Source organism: Trachurus japonicus, chromosome 1, assembly GCF_045865225.1.
Source record: "Trachurus japonicus isolate A0001 chromosome 1, Traja_1.0".
Classification (NCBI taxonomy): Eukaryota; Metazoa; Chordata; class Actinopteri; order Carangiformes; family Carangidae; genus Trachurus; species Trachurus japonicus.
In genome coordinates this window covers 39,354,530-39,378,445 of record NC_140907.1, presented here as the reverse complement: position 1 = coordinate 39,378,445, position 23,916 = coordinate 39,354,530, and the positions used below count along the sequence as shown (strand labels likewise).

The 23,916-nt window shown below is 39.6% G+C and overlaps 1 protein-coding gene across 1 annotated transcript; it reads right to left on the bottom strand.

Annotated features, from left to right (window-relative positions):
• Positions 1 to 71: 71 nt before the first annotated feature.
• On the bottom strand, positions 72 to 22,983 carry mrpl45 (mitochondrial ribosomal protein L45). Its single transcript, XM_085788067.1, has 8 exons — positions 22,896 to 22,983; positions 21,710 to 21,905; positions 18,654 to 18,771; positions 18,432 to 18,530; positions 14,389 to 14,437; positions 14,073 to 14,222; positions 9,494 to 9,667; positions 72 to 541 (listed from the first exon to the last, which is right to left on the bottom strand). Exons 1-8 carry the CDS (start codon positions 22,956 to 22,958, stop codon positions 443 to 445), a joined length of 948 nt encoding a protein of 315 aa, XP_085644193.1. The 5' UTR covers positions 22,959 to 22,983; the 3' UTR covers positions 72 to 442.
• Between the last annotated feature and the right edge of the window lie 933 nt (positions 22,984 to 23,916).

The following is a 23,916-nucleotide window of genomic DNA, read 5'->3' as shown; positions in this document are numbered from 1 at the left end:
TTTTTGTATCTCCCGAGGTCAACATGCAGTATTATTATTATTATTCATCACAGAAATAAAAAACCATACAATTTCTGGAGATCTGTACATTTTATTTCTTACACGACGTAGAACACAACATTAAATTACTGTAGTCCCATGGAAGAAAACATAAAAATGTATGAAGGCGGAAGGTTTTGTTGTTGTTATTCCAGACTGTTGTGTGTTGATTTACAGAGTAAGAAGCAGGTTTTATTTCTGGCGTTGGGACAAAGCGGTTTGTTCACCTGCTGCTTCCTCCGTCTGAGCAGCCAAACAGCAAAGGAAACCTTGGTCTGCTGCCAGAGTGGACAAACTATCCACACACACACACGGCCAGGTTTTAAACTGCTGCTGCTGCTGCTGAACGGTGATAATGTTCCTACTGTGGTTTTAAAGCACAGAGCGGCGCCACCTAGTGGTCTTACTTATGCCACTGCACCGCTGCCGGTTTGGGAACCTCGAAGCTGCTGGGATCAAACTCTTCTCCCGGACTCAGCTGGGGACCGGGGATCATGACCGTCTGCAAGACAAAAGAGGAGGAAAATTAAATTAAAATGAATGAATACATAATCAAAGAATATATTTACAGAACAAAAAACTCAGGATACTGCAGATACAGACTTATTATTATGGAGGAATTAAGTTTAGTTTAGTTTATTAGTTGAATAAGGGACAGTGTGCAATTACATTAATCATTTAAAGGGAAAAAATGAAAAGATGGTTGCACCAGATTTAGCTCCCAGCTAATTTCCATCTGTAGTCCCTACACATAACATAAAAGTAATAAAATACACAGAATACAAGCTATTATACAAAGATGAGGCATAAACAGACACAGTTAGACAATGGACAACATTTCATCTGTCAATTAGTTAGTAGTTATTTAATATTTACCTCAGTTTTTAATCTTAATATGAAGAGCAAAAGATAAAAGTAGCATATTCAGGTCAGGTTGTGTAAAATCAGATTTTGAAATTATTAAATTATTATTATTATTATTTCATAGACCACAGCTGGTGGAAGTGTCCTGCTTTTCATGTGTCAGTTCACTTGACAGAGTGGGATTGATTGATTGATCGATCGACAGGCAGCAGAGCCTCAAATAACCTGAGAGGAGGTCTGGTGACTGGAGCCGCTAAAACCAGAGAGGTGTTTTGTTTTTTATTCAGAGGTAACTATTAAACAGGGCCACAGATATAAAGCAACAATAAAACCTGATTTAACGCTTTTAACAGAAAACTTCCATGGTAATTATGGGAATTTATGGGAATTATTGGAATTTATGGGAAATTGGGGGTAATTTAAACAAACTGTATCAAATCCAAACATAAATGTAAATATTTTGTTTTGTCATAAACAGACATCCATGCAAAATAATACAATTAAAAAACAGGACATTTCTACAGATTTATTTGTGAGTAGAACTTTATCAAGTTTTCATTTTTGTTGCTTGTATTTTTAACCGTTGGAATAAGGTGAATAGCATAGATATTCAAGTGTACTTGCATTAAATCTGGTTGTTTTAGTCAAGATTATGCTACAATATATTTTCCCCAACTATATTTAAGTTCCCTGTTAAGGACCATCCTTCAATTTTGTAAATTTCTGATTTATTCCCGTTAATTCCCATATATTCCTATTAATTCCCATATATTTACATTAATTCCCATGGAAAGTTTCCAACTTTGAAAATTCCCAGAATTTTGCAACCCTAACGCTACTATATGATTATGGTGTATATATATGTATATCGATACATATACACACTGCTCAATAAAATAAAGGGAACACTTAAACAACACATCTTAGATCTCAGTTAATGAAATATTGCAGTTTAAAATCGTTATTCAATATATAGTAGAGTGTGTTGAGAACAAAATAACATAAAAATTATCAATGTAAATCAAAATTATCATCCCAGGTTGATTTACTTGGAGTTACAATGTGTTGTTTAAGTGTTCCCTTTATTTTTTTGAGCAGTGTGTATATCGATATAGTATATCGAGACACGTTTCAGAATAAAACACAAACTTCTCTTTTCACAACTCTTCTTTTCATAAATAAAAATAATAAAGGAGTTAAAAAGGGTCAGTTCTTATTTTCTGATCTCATTTACAAATCGAAGCATCACTGTTTTTACGCCGGCGTGACAAAGTGAGAAACACGTTGAGAACCGACGAGTCGACGCTGCTCGATTGTGTCCGAGAGGAAAAAAAAGAGACTTATGCCCTATTTGCACGGGATTAGTTTTACCTGGGGACGTCTGGTGATTTGTAAATAACCCCCCCCATGTCTGTGTTTCTTGTGGTGCATTCGCACGGGATAAGTGAAGTCTGTATTTTTACTCTAATTTACTGACATTAAAGCTCCGATACGACCTCAAAGCTGCACGTGGTAACATCCGCTGCTGCTGTCACATCCATGTGTGAAGCAAATGTAAATAAAATGTCAAAGCAGCAACGTGACTTCGCAACAGTGCAGTTGTTGTCACAGTAACGGGCCGTCATGGCATTTGTATTAAGCCTGTTGTATGTCATCCATAATATCCTCTGAAATTTCACTCTTTTTATGGATCTGAGCTGTTTATTTAAATGGGTCTCTCTCCAGCACCGATACCAGCCCGTGTTTGCACCTAAAACGCCTTCGAAAATGCCGCTCATAATTTCCACCTCAGCCTCCATGTTTCAACCCACAGTACAGTAGCTATGGTTTCAACCGGGGAAGAACAAAAAAATGCCCCTCAACTACTGAGATGCAGAGATGGCAAAAGTACCCAGATTCTTTACTTGAGTAGAAGTAAAAGTACCTGTGTAAAAAACGACTTAAGTAAAAGTGAAAGTACTGATCTAAATATCTACTCAAGAAAAAGTAAAAAGTACAGGCTTTGAAATTTACTCAAAAGTATTATTAAAAGTAAAAAGTATTTCTATTGCACGATTCACTGCAAAGCAAATAACCACACGATAATTTATCTTGAATCCATTTCATCAATGTCATTGTTTGAACAAACATTGTTCACATAGCCTAAGTTTACCTGCCGGACACAAAATGTATCCTAATGTAGTACTTCACTATGGTCAATTGTAGGCATTTGTATTGTACACTTCAGGTTTACACATCACACTTATGAACATTAAATTTTGGGCCAGGATTGGCTTCTAAACTGTGGTGTCACAAATCATGCTCATAGTCCCAATTAATCAACTTTTTTAATATCACACCAGGCAACAATTGTTTCTCACTGTACAGGTGGTGTGTTATTGTGAATGGCACACCTTGGGACTACATATGAAAATAACTACGTTTCATTAGGCTATCTGGTACAAAAAATAGCTGTAATTTTATTTTGCCGCGGAAACCCTGATGTGTAGGCTATATAAAAAAAAGTAACGAGCCTTTTGGGGAAATGTAGAAAGTACCGATATTTGCGTTAAAAATTTACTGAGTAAAAGTAAAAAGTTGTCAGAAAAATAAATACTTCTAAAAGTACAAAGTACCTGACAATTCTACTTAAGTATAGTAACGAAGTATTTGTACTTTGTTACTTGCCATCACTGCTGAGATGCAGATTGGCACGGGACTAGTTTTACCACGGGACGTCGGTCTTTGGTGAAATATAGTCGGTCATTTGCGGTGGGAATTTTTACTTTACAAATCACCGACATGGCGCATTCACACAGGATTAAGATCACAGACGTCCTCCGCAAATTATTACAAATTACCAGAGGTCCCCAGGTAAAACTAATCCCGTGCGAATAGGGCTAAAGACAAAGAAAGAAGAAAGAAGAAGGAGAAACACCATCTGTCAGCTGGTCTGGACCGAGGCAGCCGCAGCAGCAGCTGACTCACAGGTTTAAGGTGATTATGTTCTAGGTTTTCTAAATCATCTTCTATTCCACTGAGTCACTGAGCAGTTTATTAGGAACACGACGACACTACGACACATCGAGACCAGAGGGGGCGGAGCTCTGGCTCAGTCTCATGTCTGATGTCTTTAACTTGAACTGAAGCCCCTTCTTCTTACAGTGTTTTATACATTACACTGCTGCAATTTTTCAAGACAGCCACATCCTTAATAGAGCAGGTATGACATGCTCCGTCTCTATTAGTGCTCATGGGCCTAAATTGGTTCCATTCCTTAAGTTTTTTAACTGTAATATCATATTATTGTTTTTTTCTAATTGGTCTTTTGATATATTCACATTTTTTGAGACACTGAATTTGAGGTTTTCAATAAATGTTATAAGCCACGTAAAAGACATTAAATAAATAAAAGACATGAAATGTTGCATTCTAGGTGTAATAATGGATCTTTATAATGTATTAGTTTCCCTTAATAAACTTTTCCATTATGTTCTAATTGACTGAGATGCACCTGTATAAAGAGACAAACTGAACATTTTTAACAACATTTGGACACTGTAATTTCATTTTTTAAGACTATTTTTTACTGGTTTTTGGGCAACACTTTCTAATAATACACACTATAAGTGTTATTAGTTAAGCATTAAACTCTGAATTCATCATTTATAACACATGAATACTCATTAGTATGCGGTTTATAAACAGTTAAAAATGTTTTACTCACATTGATAAGCACTAACTATAGACCGTTTCAGAGAGTATAAACAAATACAGGTGTTACCAAGGATACTAATTAAGGCTCCATTCCATTTAGTGTACCAGAGCGTTTTCTAATGAGCCACACCTGTCTTTGTTTATACTCTCTGAAAGGGTCTATATAAACTATAGTAATGAGTTTTCATGCGTTATAAATGGAGAATTCTGTATTTATTAATGCTTAATAGTGTGTACTTATTATTAGGGCCGGGACTTTAACGCATTAATTACACAAAAATTAACGCATTTTAATCGCACTTATTAAAAAAACATTTTTTTTTTTTTCAATTCTTTTTTTTTTCTCTCTCACGTGTGTCTACGTGCGGTGCGCCCGCACGCGAGAGAGGCGGCAGTTTGAGAGGCTGACTGGCAGAGATGAGAGCTGGTGAAACGCTAGCATGGTTATTTAAAACACCATCTCTGATCTCTGCCTGCACATAGATACACAGACACGGGCGCACGCTAAATGTGCTATATAGCGCTAATTGCTCAGCTGCAGCACTACATCTATGACCTGTCACTGTCACAGGTGCAGCTCATCTCATTATGACAGGACTTCACCCTCAGAGCTCTGTCTTCAGACTGTCCTGACCTGTCCCTGAACATCACACAGAGACAACATGGAGCTGCCTGTGTGATTGGTTACTGAGTTTTATTAATGTTTACATCAGGCTGAGTTCAACAAATCAGTTTATGCTTCTGTGATTTAAGTAGCCTAGTTAACTCATTGAGTGCCATTGACGTCCATAGACGTCAAATGCACTTTTCTGTGGCTGGTAAATGGGGACGCTCTCGCGCACACTGTGAGTAATTTTGGGGCTTCTGGGATGTGTAGAATGAAGAAGACTGTAGATCAGAGCAAGAAGTGAAGAAGAAGGAGAAGACGAGTGCGATCCGTACAGAGATAAAAAAGTTGGGAAAAGTTTCTATTTCTAGAGAAAAACGACGGGCAGAGCCTGGAACAAGTGTAACGTGGAGCTGGAGGAAGCTTAGCCACGGTGCTGTTAGCATTAGGGCTGAAACGATTCCTCGAGTAATTCGAGTACCTCGATTACAAAAAATGGTCCGAGGATTTTTTTCTGCCTCGAGGAATCGTTAATTTAATTGTAGTTCAAGCGGCCGCACGGACTTTCAATGTGGCACAACGTGCGCCGTAACGTAACCTATGAACGTAACCGTGCACGCCCCCCCCCCCCCCCGCGCGGCCGTTCGCCGCGGATGACGGCGGAGATGGGGAGGGGGGCGGCGGCGGCGGCGAGGCGATGGCCGCGATGACGGGGGGACGGTGGCGAGTGGCGACAACACAGCAGAACAATCCTGCCTAGGAGCTATCCATGGTTAGGCTACTTAACCAAAGTCTCTTGAAATATCAAACAAAGAAAAGGACTATGGACTGTGGAAGTTTGAATGGCCAAAATACTTAAGTTATCATGACGTGAACCATCTGTTGCGGTGAGACCGTTGATTAGGTAGAAACCTTAACGGGGGGGCGGACGTGGGTGTTTGACTGAGGGAGAAAAAGGCGACAAAAAGACAGAAAATGTCTCTCTATAGGCACTCTAGTTGTAACACGGCCCTTGCATACCACAGCAGCACGTCTTCCATGTTGCAGCATCTCCACAGAAAACATTTTTGATATCTTGAAAGTAATTGAATTTTATTTATTTTTGATATCTTGAAAGTAATTTAATTTAATTTATTTTTATTTGTGTTTTATTTATTCTTATTTATGTTAGCAGCAGTCGCCTCTTTAGTAATGTTTCAAGACCAGAAAATACTTGCTTGTGAATTTAAGAAATAAAAACAGTTGATTCTACAAAAGGAAACCAATTGGTCATTCATTATTGAGTGAAATATGTTATTTTCTCTTGTGTATTCATAATTGCTCTTTAACCAAGCAAAAATACGTTTTATCCGATTACTCGATTAATCGATGTAATTTTCAGTAGAGTACTCGATTACTAAAATATTCGATAGCTGCAGCCCTAGTTAGCATAGCTCCAGCATGAAGTGATCGGAGGAGGCAGGAAAGGTAAACTGATCTAGATGATCAGCACCAAAATGCCGAAGCGAAAGCGGATCGCGGAGTCAGTTTCACCAGTTGCTGTCTAACCGACGTGACGACGAACCGAGAGATCAGCGCGGTGCGTCGCTGCCGCGGCCGCGTCCAGCAGAGAGGCTGAAGACGCCACGACGTCTCCCTCCTTCAGAGACGAGGGGAAGCAGCAGGAGGAGAAGGAGGAGAGGAGAGGGGAGGGGCAGAGAGGGGGTTAGGAGAGGGGGAGAGGAGGGGGGAGGAGAGAAGAGGGGAGGGGGGAGGAGAGAAGAGGGGAGGGGGGAGGAGAGAAGAGGGGAGGGGGGAGGAGGGGGTTAGGAGAGGGTGAGGGGGCAGCAACTGCAGGAGAAGGAGGAGAGCAGGCATCACTCTGCAGAGTAAGACTCCTACTTGTTGTATTTTAGTTTTTTTTTTTTTGTACAATGAAAAAACATGTGAAATGAAATGTTCAGATGTCTTACATGTTTTTGAAGCCAAAATTAAAACGGATAAATCACTGTTTTTCTTGAGAGACTCTCTTTCACAAAAATGCATTTTTCTCAGCTTTCTAGAAAAAAAGTGGTATTTTTGGTGCAACCAGGCTCTATTCAACTTAAGATAAATCAAGAATGGAACAAGGTACAAACAAATGTTTTTTTCCCTAGTTAAATAGAGAGTCTCCTCTTTCCTTTGAGCTATTTGGTGTTTTCAGAGTCATAGTACAAAATATTCTCTTGGTCTTAAAATATTACTCAAAATGCCCCGAAACGCTGGCACCTGGCACTGACCATTTTATAAAAGGTCTGGCACTCAAAGAGTTAAATACTACAGTAACCATCATAGTGTATTGGAAGGAAAGACCATTTAATCTGTATGTATCAAATATCCATTAATGAATTAATGGATAATTTGCATCCCTAGTCTGTTGGTCTTGGTTAAGTGCCACCCTGAATGCTTAAGCTTATGTATTCAGTCATTCAATGGTATACTAAAATCCATGTGAAAAAAAATGCTTCTCACTGTTCTCAGGTCAAATATTTATATGCGATTAAAATGCGATTAATTGCGATTAATTAATTACAAAGCCTCTAATTAATCCGATTAATTTTTTTAATCGAGTCCCGGCCCTACTTATTATAAAGTGTGACCGGTTTTTGATTTTATCTTCATTTTTATGTATACTGTATATGCTCTTATTTTATTCTACACTTTCATTCCTCATCGTGAAGCGCGTCATCTCTGTTGCTGTTTTTATTTCAACTGTGAGGTCACTGTGAATAGAGAGGTGTTTCTATTATTATCTGACTCTCAGTGACGTAAATAAAAGGAGTGGTCAGAATAATAGAATAATAGACACACCTTGTGCCTTTATAATACAACAATTCAACAGGTAGAGAACAACCTGCAGCCTCTTCACAGATACAGATGAGTGTGAGGCTGAAGCAGCTTCATGAGGAGGATTTACAGCTGAAACCTCGATGAGACGCTCAGACTGGTTCATCAACACCAGACATGTCATCCTCTGTTTTTATGAGAGGAAATGATGTGTAAACAGCTGGAGAGGACAGACTTCAGACCTGCAGGTGTGAGGACCTCATGTTCTGTCGCCGTCGGCCTCGTTAAAGAGACGTACGAACCCTTTAGTTCATAAAAGCTGTTTAACGAGCTTCACACACTCAGAGAAGAGAAAGACGGAGCGGTTTGGACCTCGGCCCTTTCTCCCCCCCCCCCTCTAAAACTAAAAGATAAAAGCTGTGCAGAGACTAAGGCTGTCTTTACACTGCAGGCCTTGATGCCCAATTCTGATTTGTTGCCTATATCTGATTTTTGTTGACGGTCTATTTACATGTTCTACCTGAGGTGACCCATATCTGATAATCTGCATTTACACCTGCTGTGCTGCATGAAACAACCCGCTGGAAATAAACTAGTGATTTCAGGAGATTGTCACGTAATAATATAATATAATCATATTTTTAAACGAAGGAGAGTCTGCGCGCTCTCTTTTTTCACACTCCTTTCCTTGATCTGCATAGAAATTAATATTAGGCCTACTGTATATGAAAACAAGAACTAGTGGGAGGGGAAAAACAGACGTGCGGACACCACGAAAATTAAACACTGTAACGCCTATGACAACTAGGGGTGGGAGAAAAAATCGATTCACATAAATATCGCAATATCTTTTTTGACGATTTTTAAATCGATTTTTTTTTTCAAAAATCGATTTAAAAAAAAAAAAAAAAAAAAAAAAATTATTTTATTTTATTTTATTTTTTTATATTGTGCAATGTGCATTTGTTCGCTTTTTTTACATACAGGTTTTGAAAAGGGTTTAAAGCAGAAGTAAGCGATCCGGTGGTTTTGGCTAATGCTGCGTTCCAGGCAGGCTTTTGAAACCGTAAATTACAGCTTCAAGTCACAACTTACGACTTTGTAGCGTTCCAGGCAACCCACTCGTGTTTCTCCGACCTGTTTTACCTGTGAAAGTCACTATAACGGCCACTCGTAACTTCTGACCCGTGAACTCGTACCAGATCGAACTGGTACCACTTCACAGGTCGGAAAAATACGATCTGTCTGTTTAGACTGCAGACGCATTGGCAGATATCCGTATATTTGTATCTGATTTATTTCCACATATAACGGGGCCTGAATCTGATCTGACAACATCCGATTCCATGCGCATTTGTCCCGTTTAGATCCGATCTGAGCCACTTGAGAGGAAAAAAATCTGAACTGGGCCACTTGAACCGTGCAGTGTAAAGACAAACTTAAAAGATAAAAGCTGTGCAGAGACGGAGAGACGAGCGTCACCTTGACGACGGGGTCTTTGGCCGGCGCCCAGGACGGTACGATCTTCCCGTGGAGCCTCCAGCGGCCGTAGCGGTTGACCAGGTGGCGCTCGATCACCAGGTACTCCAGCACGTCCTTAGGCTGCTCCTCGTCGCCCAGCAGCAGCCGGCCGAACCGGTCGAACACCGCCAGAGTCTGAGGGGAGACTTCTCGGTAAAAAAAATCTAATAATTTGTGATATTTAAGTAAATAGACGTGCATAATATAAAAAAAGTATGCAATTTATAATTTCTTTTCATTATTCTGAATGGGTATGCCATTATGCAATTGCAACCAAATAATTTCCAGAAGATTGTAGCTAGATACAATAGCACATACAAAATAATTAACTCAAATAACTTCAGATAAGACCAAACCAAGATAAGACAAATAAAATAAATATATTTCTATACATTAGTTTCCATTTTCCATACTTTTACAGACCTGGAAATGTATAAAATCAAATTCCATACTTTCCATACTTGCGTAGGAACCCTGCCCCCTGTAACTCAGAGAAGCCACGGAGGACTCTGAAACTTCTCCCAGCCCTTAGTCCACATGAGGGGGAGGAGATAAGGAGTTCAATTTGAATTTTGGGTGAACTATCCCTTTAATGAAACAGTTCATGCCTTATCTGTTGTGCACTGCAGTTGAATTGACAATAAAAGTCTTATTATTCCAGTCGTTTTTTTCTCCAAAGTCAGACTGGACGACAGCTCCTTTTAATCTGCTGAGTAGAATCACTGCTCTAATTTAAATAAGTCCTTAAACACTCGGCTCGTCACACACACACACACACACACACACACACACACACACACACACACACACACACACACACACACACACACACAGTGTAAAAGTAGGCTAAAACATATTAAACTAAAGGGATAGTTCACCCTAGAATGATATTTCGCTCATTATCTCCTCACCCTCATGTGGACTAAGGGCTGGAAGAAGTTTCAGAGTCCTCCGTCCCTTCTCTGAGTTACAGGGGGTCTCGGCGTAGCAGTGCATGTCCATATAACGGTTGCAAAGGGACACCGGAGCTCTTTGTAAAAAAACACACACAAAAAAACATCCAAATACCTCCATGATGCTCGTATGTAATGTCCGTCTTGTGCTGAAGCCCCAAATTGCGTAATTGTCCCGAAAAAAATTAAATAAGTCTATATTTTAAGCTTGTTTGTAGCGGAAGCTTCTCGAAGCTCCTCTTCCTGGTCCGTCCAAATCTCGCGTGATTCGCAGTAACCGCACTGACGCATGCTGACGCCGGCGCAAATCACGCGAGATTTGGACGGACCAGGAAGAGGAGCTTCGAGAAGCTTCCGCTACAAACAAGCTTAAAATATAGACTTATTTAATTTTTTTCGGGACAATTACGCAATTTGGGGCTTCAGCACAAGACGGACATTACATACGAGCATCATGGAGGTATTTGGATGTTTTTTTGTGTGTGTTTTTTTACGAAGAGCTCTGGTGTCCCTTTGCTACCGTTATATGGACATGCACTGCTACACCAAGACCCCCTGTAACTCAGAGAAGGGACGGAGGACTCTGAAACTTCTTCCAGCCCTTAGTCAACATGAGGGTGAGTAGATAATGAGCGAAATATCATTCTAGGGTGAACTATCCCTTAACTGAAAATTCAACCACACATAAGTGCTACTGGTCATATAATCAATTTTAGACATTAAATTACTTTTATTTAATATTTAATCCTTATCTCCTGTATAAGTGCATTGCATTTTTTCATGACGGTATTGAAACTGATACCGTTGCTATTTTTAAACACCTGCAGTATACGGTATTACCGTAATACCGCCCAAGCCTAAATTGTCTGTTAATGTGAACAGTTCAGCAGCCAAGTGGTGAAGATGAAATGATCTCCAAAAGACATAAAGTTAAACATGAAACACTCTTTTTCAGTGTATTATGTTAGTTTTCTACAGTTTCAGAGTGAAAAAGGGAAACAAAGCAGCAGAAGAATGAGAAGCCCAGGAGACTTGAGCTCTCAGACAAGATATTTACTATTTACACACTCTGATAGTTTACAAAGGGGGGGCTACTAGTTACTAACTATGCAGGGGGCCCAAACCTTTCCTGTTAGTTTGAAAATGTAAAAGATGAAAATTTAAAAATAATTTTAATTTTTTTTTTTTGAAATTCTGTATTTATTCATTAGAATTTTTACCACTTTTTCAAGATTTTTTTTTTTTTTTTGAATTTTTACCACTTTTTTCTTAAAAATGTTTAAAGGTTTTTGGCAAAATTGCACCCCTTTTTTCCAGAAATTTCTCTACAATATTTCCAAAAAAATTCACACCCTTGGCCCTAATTTGAACGTACAGTACATTGACTGAAAAAGTAACATCCTTCAGTCTCAGAACAAATATTTGCATATTTTCTGGTGTTTGCTTCAAAATTGTATCCGATGGGGGTCCAATGGGTGGTTTAATTTGTGTCAATTTAAGGGTCCTTGATGTAAAAAAGTTTGAGAACCACAGGTTTAAAGATATTTAGCTACTTTCACTCACTGCCACCCTATGGATGTATCTTTTCTTGCACCACTGCAATGCATTGTGGGTGATGCACAGCTCTGGACTCAGGCCTCCAAAGGGTCAATCTCACCGAGTTCATTCAGCTTTTCAGAAAAATTCGAACATCACTAATAGTCCAGTCATTTCATGAAAAAAGGGTGAACAAATTGCAACAGAAGCAAACTCAACTGGTTTTGTATCCTCAACATGTCCTGAGTGAGGGAAAAAAAGCCCAGAAGAATCCCATTAGGGGAAAGTTTAGAAAAAATAATATAGCCCATTCATACGCCTGTTAATTATTTTTCTCATGTGAATAGGGTAACATTTTTAACCTTTAGATATCTCCATGAAAATTACTGAGTTGATTACTTACATTAAGACAAACAAAAAATGTATTACAAGTTTTTTGAAATTCTTTGTTAACATGAGCAAATTTGCATAAATTCCACCGTTTTGACAGCACATGTATATATGAAGTTGCTGTGGTGGTACCGGCATGAAAACTGGAATGAGTTGACTCCATCGGTCAACCGACAAGTTGACCACTTTACATTTCAATATAGCAGGTGAAAATGTCTTGTTCAGTCTTGTTAACATATTACAGTTAAAAAACATAATATTAAGGTCTGAATGGAACCCTATCAGGCTATCAGGTGTTGTATGCAAATTAGCCATACGTAATTGGATTATGCACTGTTTGCTCATACCTGCTCTACTAAGGATGTGGCTGTCTTGAAAAATTGCAGTCATCTTGAAATTTAAAGTGATTTCTTGTTGGTTGACCGATGGAGTCAACTCACTCCAGTTTTCATGCCGGTACCACCACAGCTACTTCATATACCGTAAAACTTCAAATAATGGCCGAATCCCAAATAAACGCCGGGTCAAACATTGTTTTTCTGGTTGCCAAAAAATATTCTATGCAAATATAGCGGCTGTCTCGTGACGTTAAAGACGGCTGAGGACTGACAGGACGCCTCTGGGCTGGTTGCTCCTGCCCGGTCTGTCCACTCCTCTCAGCCTCACTTCAGCACCTGTCCTGGGCTGCACCGTGTCGGCTCAGCTCGGCTCGCTCCTCGTTTTAAATGACTTTACTCCTTTTAAAAGTAGCGTAAACAGCCTACTGTTCTCTGATTACTCATACGCGTATTTAGTTAGGCTATACGTTGCATTATTATTAGTTATAGGTCTACTTCATTCAATCAAAAAAAAAAAAAAAAAAAGGACGGTGGTGCGAGCCAACAGGTGCTGAAGTGTGGGAGAGGGGTGGAGAGACTGGGCGTCCGCAGGGTTTTTGCAACTTGCAGCGGATCAAGAAGGGCGGAGGACCGACATGACGGGGGGTCTCAGTCTCCTGGTACCTGTGCGGGCGAGAACGAGTCCGCCCTGGCCGTATTTACAGTAATGCCTCGAGAAACGCACATCATTCCACCGCCGCCACGGAGTGAAGCCTCTTTCCCCAGAAGGAGGTCCAGGTTGAACACTATTAATAAACGCAGGTCCCTAATAAACGCAGGTCCCTAATAAACGCCGGTTGATTTGAGCGATTTTAGCAAATAAACGCCCGGGCCCTTATTTGGTGTTTTACGGTATACATGTGCCGTCAAAACGGTGGAATTTATGCAAATTTATGCACATTTGCTCATGTTAACAAAGAATTTCAAAAACCTTGCAATACATATTTTGTTTGTCTTCATGTAAGTAATCAACTCAGTAATTTTCATGGAGATATCTAAAGGTTAAAAATGTTACCCTATTCACGTGAGAAAAATAATGAACAGGCGTATGAATGGGATATGTTTGGGTCTTTTTCTAAACTTTCCCCTAATGGGATTCTTCAGGGCTTTTTTTTCCCTCACTCAGGACATGTTGAGGATACAAAACCAGTTGAGTTTGCTCAACGTTGACCCCTTTTTTGGCTTAAAATTACTGGACTATAATAAAGGGCGAGGGGCTTTCCTCCGAGGGCAACTCAAACCACAATGTCAATGCCCCCCCGTAGCCATGGAAACCTGTCGTACCTGTTTGGAGTGCATGCGGACCGTCACCTGGCCGTACAGGTTGCCCTTGGAGACCATGTCGGGGCAGCGGGCCTGCACCACCTTGGGCGGCTCCAGAGACTCCACGAAGCTCCAGTGGATCGTCTTGAAGCGGTTTCCCCTCGTCATCTCCTGAGAGCAGCAGGACGGAGGAGAGGAGAGAGGGAAGAGAGGGAGGGAGAGAAGAGAGAGAAGAGAGAGAAAAAAATGAAATATAAAAATATAAATCTATACAGTTGAGCTTGTGAGGGAACGATCTGCTGCTTCGATTGTCACCACAGGAGAAAACTAAACTTACTGGATAACAGCGCTCCGTCACCAAGGAGTGGAGCTTCTCCTTGTTAAACCTGCAACAACAACAACAACACAAGTTCATGTCTCAGTTTCTCTCTCTCCAGACATTTTAGAGAAATAGAGAATATATTATCTGTGCTGTTGTTTCATTAACTTCTGCCTCATGTCACACAAACTGACACTTTGAGAATAAAAACCTTCATTTTGGCAGAAAACACAGTTCATTTCAATGTGATTTTGGACGAATAATACGTTTTACAACTGAAAGTGAACCATTAAAACGAGCTGCTTTTCCTTTTGTTTCCTGAAAATTAAATTAGGGGTGTAACGATACACAAAAATCATGGTTCGATACGTACTGTACCTCGGTTTTGAGGTCTCGGTTCGGTTCATTTTCGGTACAGTAAGAGAACAAAATGCAAAACATAAATTTGCTTGTTGTTTGGAATTTTTCTAAACTAAATTTACATGTTTTAGTCAAATGTAATTATTTTACTCACCTACTAATGGTATGTTGTACATTGTCCCTGATACAAATAAACTTATTAAGCTAAACTAAACCATTATACAAAATATGAAAAAAAAAAATAGAATAGTAGCCTACTGTTCTAAAGTGCTGCCTAACACACACACAGATGTAAAACATACTGTATGTATCAGTCATTCATACTACTCAGGGTTTATTTGCACTACCTTGCACTGTCTGATCTGGGAACACTTTTAATTAACTGTTTCTGTGTTACTATTCTTATTCTATTCTTAACTCATGGTTCAAAAATGGTTTTAAAAATAGACTCGATCAATGTTGGTCAAACAAGGACTTTTTATATAATTACAGGGTAAGGGTATGAATTATTTTGTTTTGTGTTTGTTTCTTTCTCTTTCTCGTTTTTCTTTTTCTTTTGTAGTTTTCTTGAGATTTTGGGGATTATTCTTGTTATATGTATTTTAGTGATTATGTACGGGTTGGTATATTTGTGTTTAATTTTTGTATGTTGTTATTTATTTGAGCCTGATGTAAAGGATTTATATCCTGTATCAGATGTTTTTCATTAAATTTCATTAAATTAAATTAAATTTCATTAAATTTCAGTTGTCGTAGGCACAAAGAGTTACATAAACCAGAGTCACAGTCCTTGTATGTGAGCAGCACAAACTTGGCCAATAAAGACGATTCTGAATCTGAAAAGCCGTTCGAAAACATTATTTAGACCAAAAGTATTGCTTTAACGCTGAATTGACCTCTGGCTAAGCCACGCCTCCAAACACGATGAGCCAATCACAGTGCGCATAGCTAGCCCATACACTGGGACATTCTCTGCTTCCACGTCCATTGAAATGCATTGCAGTTAGTCAGTTTTCATTCGTTTTTATATGTTTTTTCTGAAACGCAGAGGAGAGGAGAAGAGAGAGAAGAAAGGAGGGGAGGAGAGAAAAAGAGAGAAGGAAGGAGGAGAAGAGAGAAAAGGAGAGCAGGGGAGGGGAAGGAGAGAAAAGGAGAGAAGAAAGGAGAAGAGAGAAAAGGAGAGAAGGAAGGAGGAGAGGAGAGAAAAGGACAGAAGAGGGGAGGAGAGAAAAGGAGAGAAGAAAGGAGGAGAAGAGAGAGAAAGAGAGAAGAAAGGAGAGGAGGAAAATAAAAGAGAGAAAAGGACAGAAGAGGGGAGAAGGAAGGAGGAGAAGAGAGAAAAAGAGAGAAGAAAGGAGGAGAAGAGAGAAAGAGAAGAAAGAGGGGAGGAGAGAAAAGGAGAGGGAAGGGGAGGAGAGGAGAAGAGAGAAAAAGAGAGAAGAAAGGAGGAGAGGAGAGAAAAGGACAGAAGAGGGGAGGAGAGAAAAGGAGAGAAGAAAGGAGGAGAAGAGAGAGAAAGAGAGAAGAAAGGAGAGGAGGAAAATAAAAGAGAGAAAAGGACAGAAGAGGGGAGAAGGAAGGAGGAGAAGAGAGAAAAGGAGAGAAGAAAGGAGGAGAAGAGAGAAAGAGAAGAAAGAGGGGAGGAGAGAAAAGGAGAGGGAAGGGGAGGAGAGGAGAAGAGAGAAAAAGAGAGAAGAAAGGAGGAGAGGAGAGAAAAGGACAGAAGAGGGGAGGAGAGAAAAGGAGAGAAGAAAGGAGGAGAAGAGAGAGAAAGAGAGAAGAAAGGAGGGGAGGAAAATAAAAGAGAGAAAAGGACAGAAGAGGGGAGAAGGAAGGAGAAGAGAGAAAAAGAGAGAAGAAAGGAGGAGAAGAGAGAAAGAGAAGAAAGAGGGGAGGAGAGAAAAGGAGAGGGAAGGGGAGGAGAGGAGAAGAGAGAAAAAGAGAGAAGAAAGGAGGAGAGGAGAGAAAAGGACAGAAGAGGGGAGGAGAGAAAAGGAGAGAAGAAAGGAGGAGAAGAGAGAGAAAGAGAGAAGAAAGGAGGGGAGGAAAATAAAAGAGAGAAAAGGACAGAAGAGGGGAGAAGGAAGGAGAAGAGAGAAAAAGAGAGAAGAAAGGAGGAGAAGAGAGAAAGAGAAGAAAGAGGGGAGGAGAGAAAAGGAGAGGGAAGGGGAGGAGAGGAGAAGAGAGAAAAAGACATTTTAAGTTTAAATGGTCAAACGGTGTTCATGGGGTACATGCAACTCTGACACTAGGTATCCTGAGAGGCCACGGGGGGGATTTTTTTAACCTTTTCCTAAGCCACATCTCAACCAAGAGAAGTGTCTGCTCTGGATAAAGTTATGCAGTAGACCACAACACCAACTAAACCTGGATAAACTTAACAAGGATGTCTACATCTGTTCTAAGTTAAGTCAACAACGTATTTGAGGCAACATATTGTCAGAGATGTTTAGATGTTAGCCAGTATCACAACTAAGCATAAAGCCCGCTAGCTTAATGCTAACGTATAATGTAAAACTCCATAGACAGGCTAACAGAAGTTAGCCCGTCGCTATCGACAGCCATAGCAGTAAAGCTAAGTGAAGTTTTGGTGACTTCCAGATGATATTTAATCTTTCTGTCTCCTGTGAAATGTCTGTCTACTGTGACAGCTGTTGCCATAGCAACTGTCACCGAGTGTTGACTGTTTGTCTGAGTGAGTGGAGGGGGCGGGGCTTAGCCAGAGGTCAATTCAACCTGTGCTGTAGCTCACAGACATTATTTAACCCTCTATGGTACGCTGCATTATGATACCAGTGGGGGAAAAAATGTTTGGAGTGTTTTTATGTCTCAACATAGACTAAATAAACATAATCTAAAGAAATTTTTAAAAATTATTTATTTTTGGAAGTTTTTGGGATGTCTTGCCTGTAGGCAACATTGTACTATTATGGTTCATCATCTACTGTATTAGAAACACCGACCAGTCTCTGTAGACTTTACCCTTCACTGGCCTCATCCTCATCTTCCTCATCATCATCATAATAGCCTGATGTTTACTTTACTGCATCCAAAATCACATTTATTAAGGATAAAAAACTAAATTATGATGAATGATATGTTTTTGAACATTATATTTACACCTAAACACACACTACCATAGTCTCATAATGCAATATTGATTCCATAATGGTCCACTGTCGCCTCAAGGCAACGTTGCAATTTTCTATAATGGTACGTTGTTGCTTTCGGGCAACAGGTGCATTTTAACAAGTTTCCATTATTTAATAAGTAAATAAATTGCATGGAACTATTAAAAATTAAACTTTACTAATCTATTAGTGTAAATATATTTTTTTCCAGATGAAAAAGGGCCAGGAAGTTACTGTATGTTTTCAGACCGTTTTAGTGGAGCAAAATGGCAAACCTGTTTCCTTTGAAAAAGTCTGCAAAAAGGGATTCAGTGGCTTCTAGAAAGTCATGTGATAAATTAAAGCATTGTTATTGGTTCTCTAAGGTCTCCTCTCTTTTTTAAAGTATTACAGCATTGAATGGGATGAATTGTGGAGATGTGACAGGACAAAAAGTGGTAACATGGTACCATAGAGGGTTAATCTGACAACAGGACCAAGGATGTCCTTCTGTGGACGTTTATCAGTTTTACTTTCACCTCTGTAACAAATGTCTCACTGTTAGTTTTTCTGAGTTCATGTTCTTCTTACTGTGTCAGAGCGTGGTGAGCTTCGATGAAGATCTCCTGAGCTCGCTCTGCAAACGTCTTACTGGAGAACTCGGGGTCGTGCTCTTTGATTTTACGAATCCTGCAAAGACAAAAAAAATGAAGAAATTTGAAGAAAAAAAATTGCACATTTATATTCGCACAGCTGCAACACCACGTCTGACCTGACGGGGAAGGAGTTAAATAAATAAATAACCGTACGTACGCCAGCTGAGAGGCGGCGGTCTGTTTGATCTGCTCCGTCCGCTGCTTCAGTCCTTCTTTAGACAGCGTGGACAGACGGGCGTCGCCCTCTGGAGGGATGTAGGCGTCGAAGATCCCCGCTGCCGAGGACAGACAACAGGACGGATCGGTCAGTAATATGTCGGTTTAATTCATTAAAGGACAATTCCAGGCTAATTCAACTGGGGGCTGTATGTTCCTATCATTTTAGGTCTAAAAGAAGGAATCTGAAGGTTTTCAGTTTAATAGGCCTATTTCACGACTTCCAGGTTTAGGTACTTCCGGTTTCCGTTACAGGGTAAAAACTACTTCCGGTCGCGGAAGCGCAATGGCTGAATCCAAAAATAAAAGCTTCTGCTGCGTAATATAATACATCCATGTGCGTACCTCAGTGTACAAATTCTAGACAAAAACAGCCGTACTTGCATTTCCACGAGTTCCCGAAAGAAAGACCTGAGAAAGAAGTGGGTTTTGGCTACTGCTAAAAAAACAAAAACAGCAAAGACCAGCATCATTTCCATTCTGGTTTTTCTAGCAGGGTAGGCTATACGAAGAGATGATGGAAAAGACTTTGTTTAGCTTGCTTTTGAACGGCAAAATATTAAAACTAAACCGTAGGCTACACTGGTTTACAACCGTTACTGAATTACTGTATATCAATGTCAGTTCTCCAACAAAATCTTCTTGCTTCAAGGTTTTATTTGTCACTGTCCAAATGGAAGATTAGCGGCTAATCATTAGCCTACTGTAATAATGCCATACATAAAACATATTAAGCGGCAATATGTATTTAATCATCAAAGATGTTCACTCAAACCCACATTATTTGAAACAACCTGCGAGCGGGGGCTAGCGGGCAGCGACCGGGGGCTATAGTCATATGCTCGTAGCTACATCCAGGTAACTTTATCCACAGGTTTTTAGAGGTTTACCGCTGGCTGGTTAAACTTTTTTTTAGGAGATTAATGTTAGTCTCACTGATGAAATCTTCTGTGGCGGTCGTATTAGTTTGTTTGAATGAAAAGTGTCGCCACTCTGTCAATCTCTCTAGCCGCAGCCGACCGGACCGGATGTAGATTTACCCTGTGTGACGTCACTTCAGAATCTGGTGAAATAGGCCTATTGCTCCTGTTGTGCGGTAGTTGTGTCTGTCCCCGCGTCGCCACGGCAACGATGAATGGGAGCGGATGTAAGTTCCGCTGTTTAGGCTGTTTCCATCCCTCAAAGCCACAGACAGCGTCAGATGGAGACTCAAACATGCAGCCAGAAGTTTATTTACTTCAACAAGCCGACATGTTTGTAAAACTAGATCTAATTCAAAGTCTGGCGGAGTCGAGACCCAAGTTGACGCTCGGTGTGTTCAGGTGCAGTGGGAAAAGCTCCCGTTTGTGTCATAAACACAGGAATATCAACTCTGGACTTGCTTTAAGTAAAAAAAAACTTCTCGGCGCATGTTTGAGTCTCCATCTGACGCTGTCTGTGGGAAAAAATGTACACTTGAAGCAAGTCCAGAGTTGATATTCCTGTGTTTATGACACCAACGGGAGCTTTTCCCACTGCACCTGAACACACCGAGCATCAACTTGGGTCTGAATTAGATCTAGTTTTACAAACATGTCGGCTTGTTGAAGTGAATAAACTTCTGGCTGCATGTTTGAGTCTCCATCTGACGCTGTCTGTGGCTTTGAGGGATGGAAACAGTCTAAGCAGCAGAACTTCAATCTGCTCCCATTCATCGTTGCCGTGGCGACGCGGGGACAGACACAACTACCACAAAACAGGAGACATTAAACTGAAAACCTTCAGATTCCTTCTTTTAGACCTAAAATGTTAGGAACATACAGCCCCGAGCTGAATTTGCCTGGAATTGTCCTTTAATACCAAACCACCGTCTGACAGAAAACAGCTGCAGCAAACTGGTGCTGAGTTTATCTCAATATTAAAGGGTTAGTTCAACATTTTGTCAAACTGGCCCATTTACCATAACCCCTATAGTCATAGCAGTAGGTTCGTTACCTTTAATTGTCGGTGCAAGCTATTTTTAGAACGGCGGAGCAGAGCCGCGAGCTGCTCAGAGCTACGCTACGGAGGCTCATTATGGGATTTCTTGGTTTCCCTCATCAAACTCATCAAATACACAATCCAACAACTCCACAACGCTCTGGTGGACAAGTTGTGAGCTGCACATTCACCACGCTATGAGATAATAACACAACGTTACCAGACAGAGTTGTTTTCACTGCAAAAACGCAAAATCTCACCAAGAATATTTGTCTTATTTCTAGTCAAAAACAAATTCTACTTAAAATGAGACTCGTCACATAAAAAGTAGCTGTTTTCTAGACACTTTTTACGTCTTTCAAGCAGATTTTCACTTAAAATAATCTGATTGTGGAGCAAGTTTTTCTTTCTTATTACAAGCACAATTTGGCAGATTTTTCTTCCTATTTTAAGTGAAGATTTGTTCGAAAAAAGTACATTTTTAGGTGATGAGTCTTATGTAAGTGGAAAGAGATTAGTTTTGACTAGAAATGAGACATTTTGACAAGAAATAAGACAAATATTCTTGGAAAGATTTTGCGTTTTTACAGTGTTAGAGGTAAATTCATGCCTTCAGGGACAGTTTTTCATCAAGCAGTCTCTGTATTTCCCTCTAAAACAACTCTGTGTGGTAACGTTGTGTTATTATCTCATAGCGTGGTGAATGTGCAGCTCACAACTTGTCCACCAGAGCGTTGTGGAGTTGTTGGATTGTGTATTTGATGAGTTTGATGATGAGGGAAACAAACAAAGATATCCCATAATGAGCCTCTGTTCGTAGCGTAGCTCTGAGCAGCTCACGGCTCTGCTCCGCCGTTCTAAAAACAGCTTGCACCGACAATTTAAGGTAACGAACCTACTGCTATAATGACTATAGGGATTATTATGGCAATGGGCCAATTTGCCAAAATGTTGAACTATCCCTTTAACACTGATGATTTCTGATTTCTGTCGTTTCTTTAAATGTATAATTATCATAATAAATAAGCAGATTGTTACCGGTGCAGGCGATGTTGATGGGCCTCTCGAAGTATTCCTGCCTGATGACGACGCCGGCCGCTCGGCTCTTCTCCTCCGTGTTCCTCTCGACCTTGCCCTTTAACCCCACGGCCGGGGGGATGAAGTAGCGCTTCTTGGTCCGGACCGGCAGGAGCAGCGGGGCCGCGTGCCGCACATCCAGAGGCAGCTCTGTGTTCTGAGATAACACGGGTAATAGAAAACAAACCAATCAATATAATGCAGTCCATTAAAGGAATACATATTAGGGACATATTATACATGATTATATCATAATGTGGTGAATGTGCAGGTCACAACTTGTCCACCAGAGCGTTGTGGAGTTGTTGGATTGTGTATTTGATGAGGGACAGGGGCCATTGTGTTCACTGAGCAGCTCACGTCTCTGCCCTGCCAATCTCAAAACAACATGCACCAATAATTAAAGGTAATGAACCTACATCTATGATTATATAACTGTATTATCAAGGCCTTAACCTGCCCCATGATGGGATATCGGCTCACATCCACGCTTCGTAAGCACTGGCACAATAGTTTGCACTGTTTCTTTTAAACTAACAGTGACAAATTACTGTATTTTCTATTATTTGTTTTACTTGGTTTTGTCTTGTATGTTAAGTGTGTATGTGTATGAGAGTGGACCACTTTTTCGAGTCCATAATAAAGATTATAATAATATAGGGATTATGGTGAGAGGAGGATCTGAATGTAGAATCTAAATGTTGAACTAACCCTTTAAGGCAAGGCACATATTTGTATAGCAAAATTCATACACAAGGCAATTCAAAGTGCTTTACAGAGGCATAGAAATAGATTAAAATCAAAAACAGAAAAAAGACATTCAGTATGACTTTAAATAGTGAGATAACAGATTGAAATTCAGGTTTATACAGTTATAACTGTAAAAAACAAAAACAAAAAAAACGTAATTTCAACTATTTTAACCCACTAACATCATAGCTACAGTATAACCCGTTATCCTCTATTATTTGACTTTGTTGACATAGTTTTAGCCCAGTCTCCCCTGTCCTGTCAGGTAGCTACGTTAGCTCAGCTAGCTAGCCTACAGCAGCGCGTTTAGTTTACAACAAACGAGTTATTTAATGTTTATATTTTCCGTCTGTCGCTGTTTTTAATAAAAGAAACGTGTCTTTAAATGTTTCGTTACCTTCAAACTGCTGCATGTTGCTCTGTGAAGGACCAGCAGCGTCCTCCTCATGGACGTCGCCATCTTTACACCGCTAACCGGAAACTAGCAGCACTTCCGGTCGTCCCTTTCAAAATAATACTAAAAAAAAACGTTCTGTAATAAATAAATAAATAAAGACGTAGCAAAATCATGAATTGTTTTTGCTTTTATTCATTTATTTATCAATCTATTATTAGATCTTTTTTTCTCTTTTTTTTCAAATAGACCGACACACATGGGCTTCATCATTCAGAATAATAAACAATTATTCTTGTGTAATTCATAGGGACAGGGAAAGCAGGCAGTGCTAATTTAAAACACTAAATTAAATCAAACTCAAAAGTGAAATTCTTGCATCTTTTTGATCAATGAGGCAGTGACCTTTAATTGGCCAAACGGTGGCACTACAGTTGTATTCATATCTGAAGTTGCAGTCAAAAAAAAAAATTAAATGACAGACCGATAACTGATAGCAGTTAAAATGAAAATGCAAGGGTACATGAACGCTCACATGGATTTTTTAGGTATCACCTTATACATCACATCTGTTATATGACAGATCTATTTAGTTTAATGCACTGATGAAAGTTGTATTTTATTACCTTATATGCATATTGTCTATATATAATATACTTCAGTTGTTCAAAAGTGAGACTTGAAAATGAAGGAAAACTGTATTTGTTTTAGACTGCAGGACATTTGTATTTATTTATTGCTTTGTTAACAATTATATTATATATATATTTATATTATATTATATTATTATAATATATATTATCCCTAGCTAAAACAGTATTGTTCTATATATAGAACAATACTGTTTTAGCTAGGGATAATATAATTATATAAATTATATACACAAAGAGTAGGGAAAAAACAAAAACAAAATAAATAATCAATTAAAACATTTACATATTAATTAAATAAAAAATTTGACCAACAGAGTTTGTTTTTGATGCCTTTTGGTTTTGGTTTTTTCCAGTGCGACTGCAGGGAATGG

Excerpts from the sequence above, each read along its gene's own strand:
- mrpl45 (XM_085788067.1), bottom strand. The coding sequence starts at position 22,958 with ATGGCGACGTCCATGAGGAGGACGCTGCTGGTCCTTCACAGAGCAACA. Across the intron at positions 18,772-21,709 it reads CATCAACATCGCCTGCACCG|CGGGGATCTTCGACGCCTAC; the intron begins GTAACAATCTGC and ends TGTCCTCGGCAG. Across the intron at positions 14,223-14,388 it reads TGACGGAGCGCTGTTATCCA|GAGATGACGAGGGGAAACCG; the intron begins GTAAGTTTAGTT and ends TGCTGCTCTCAG.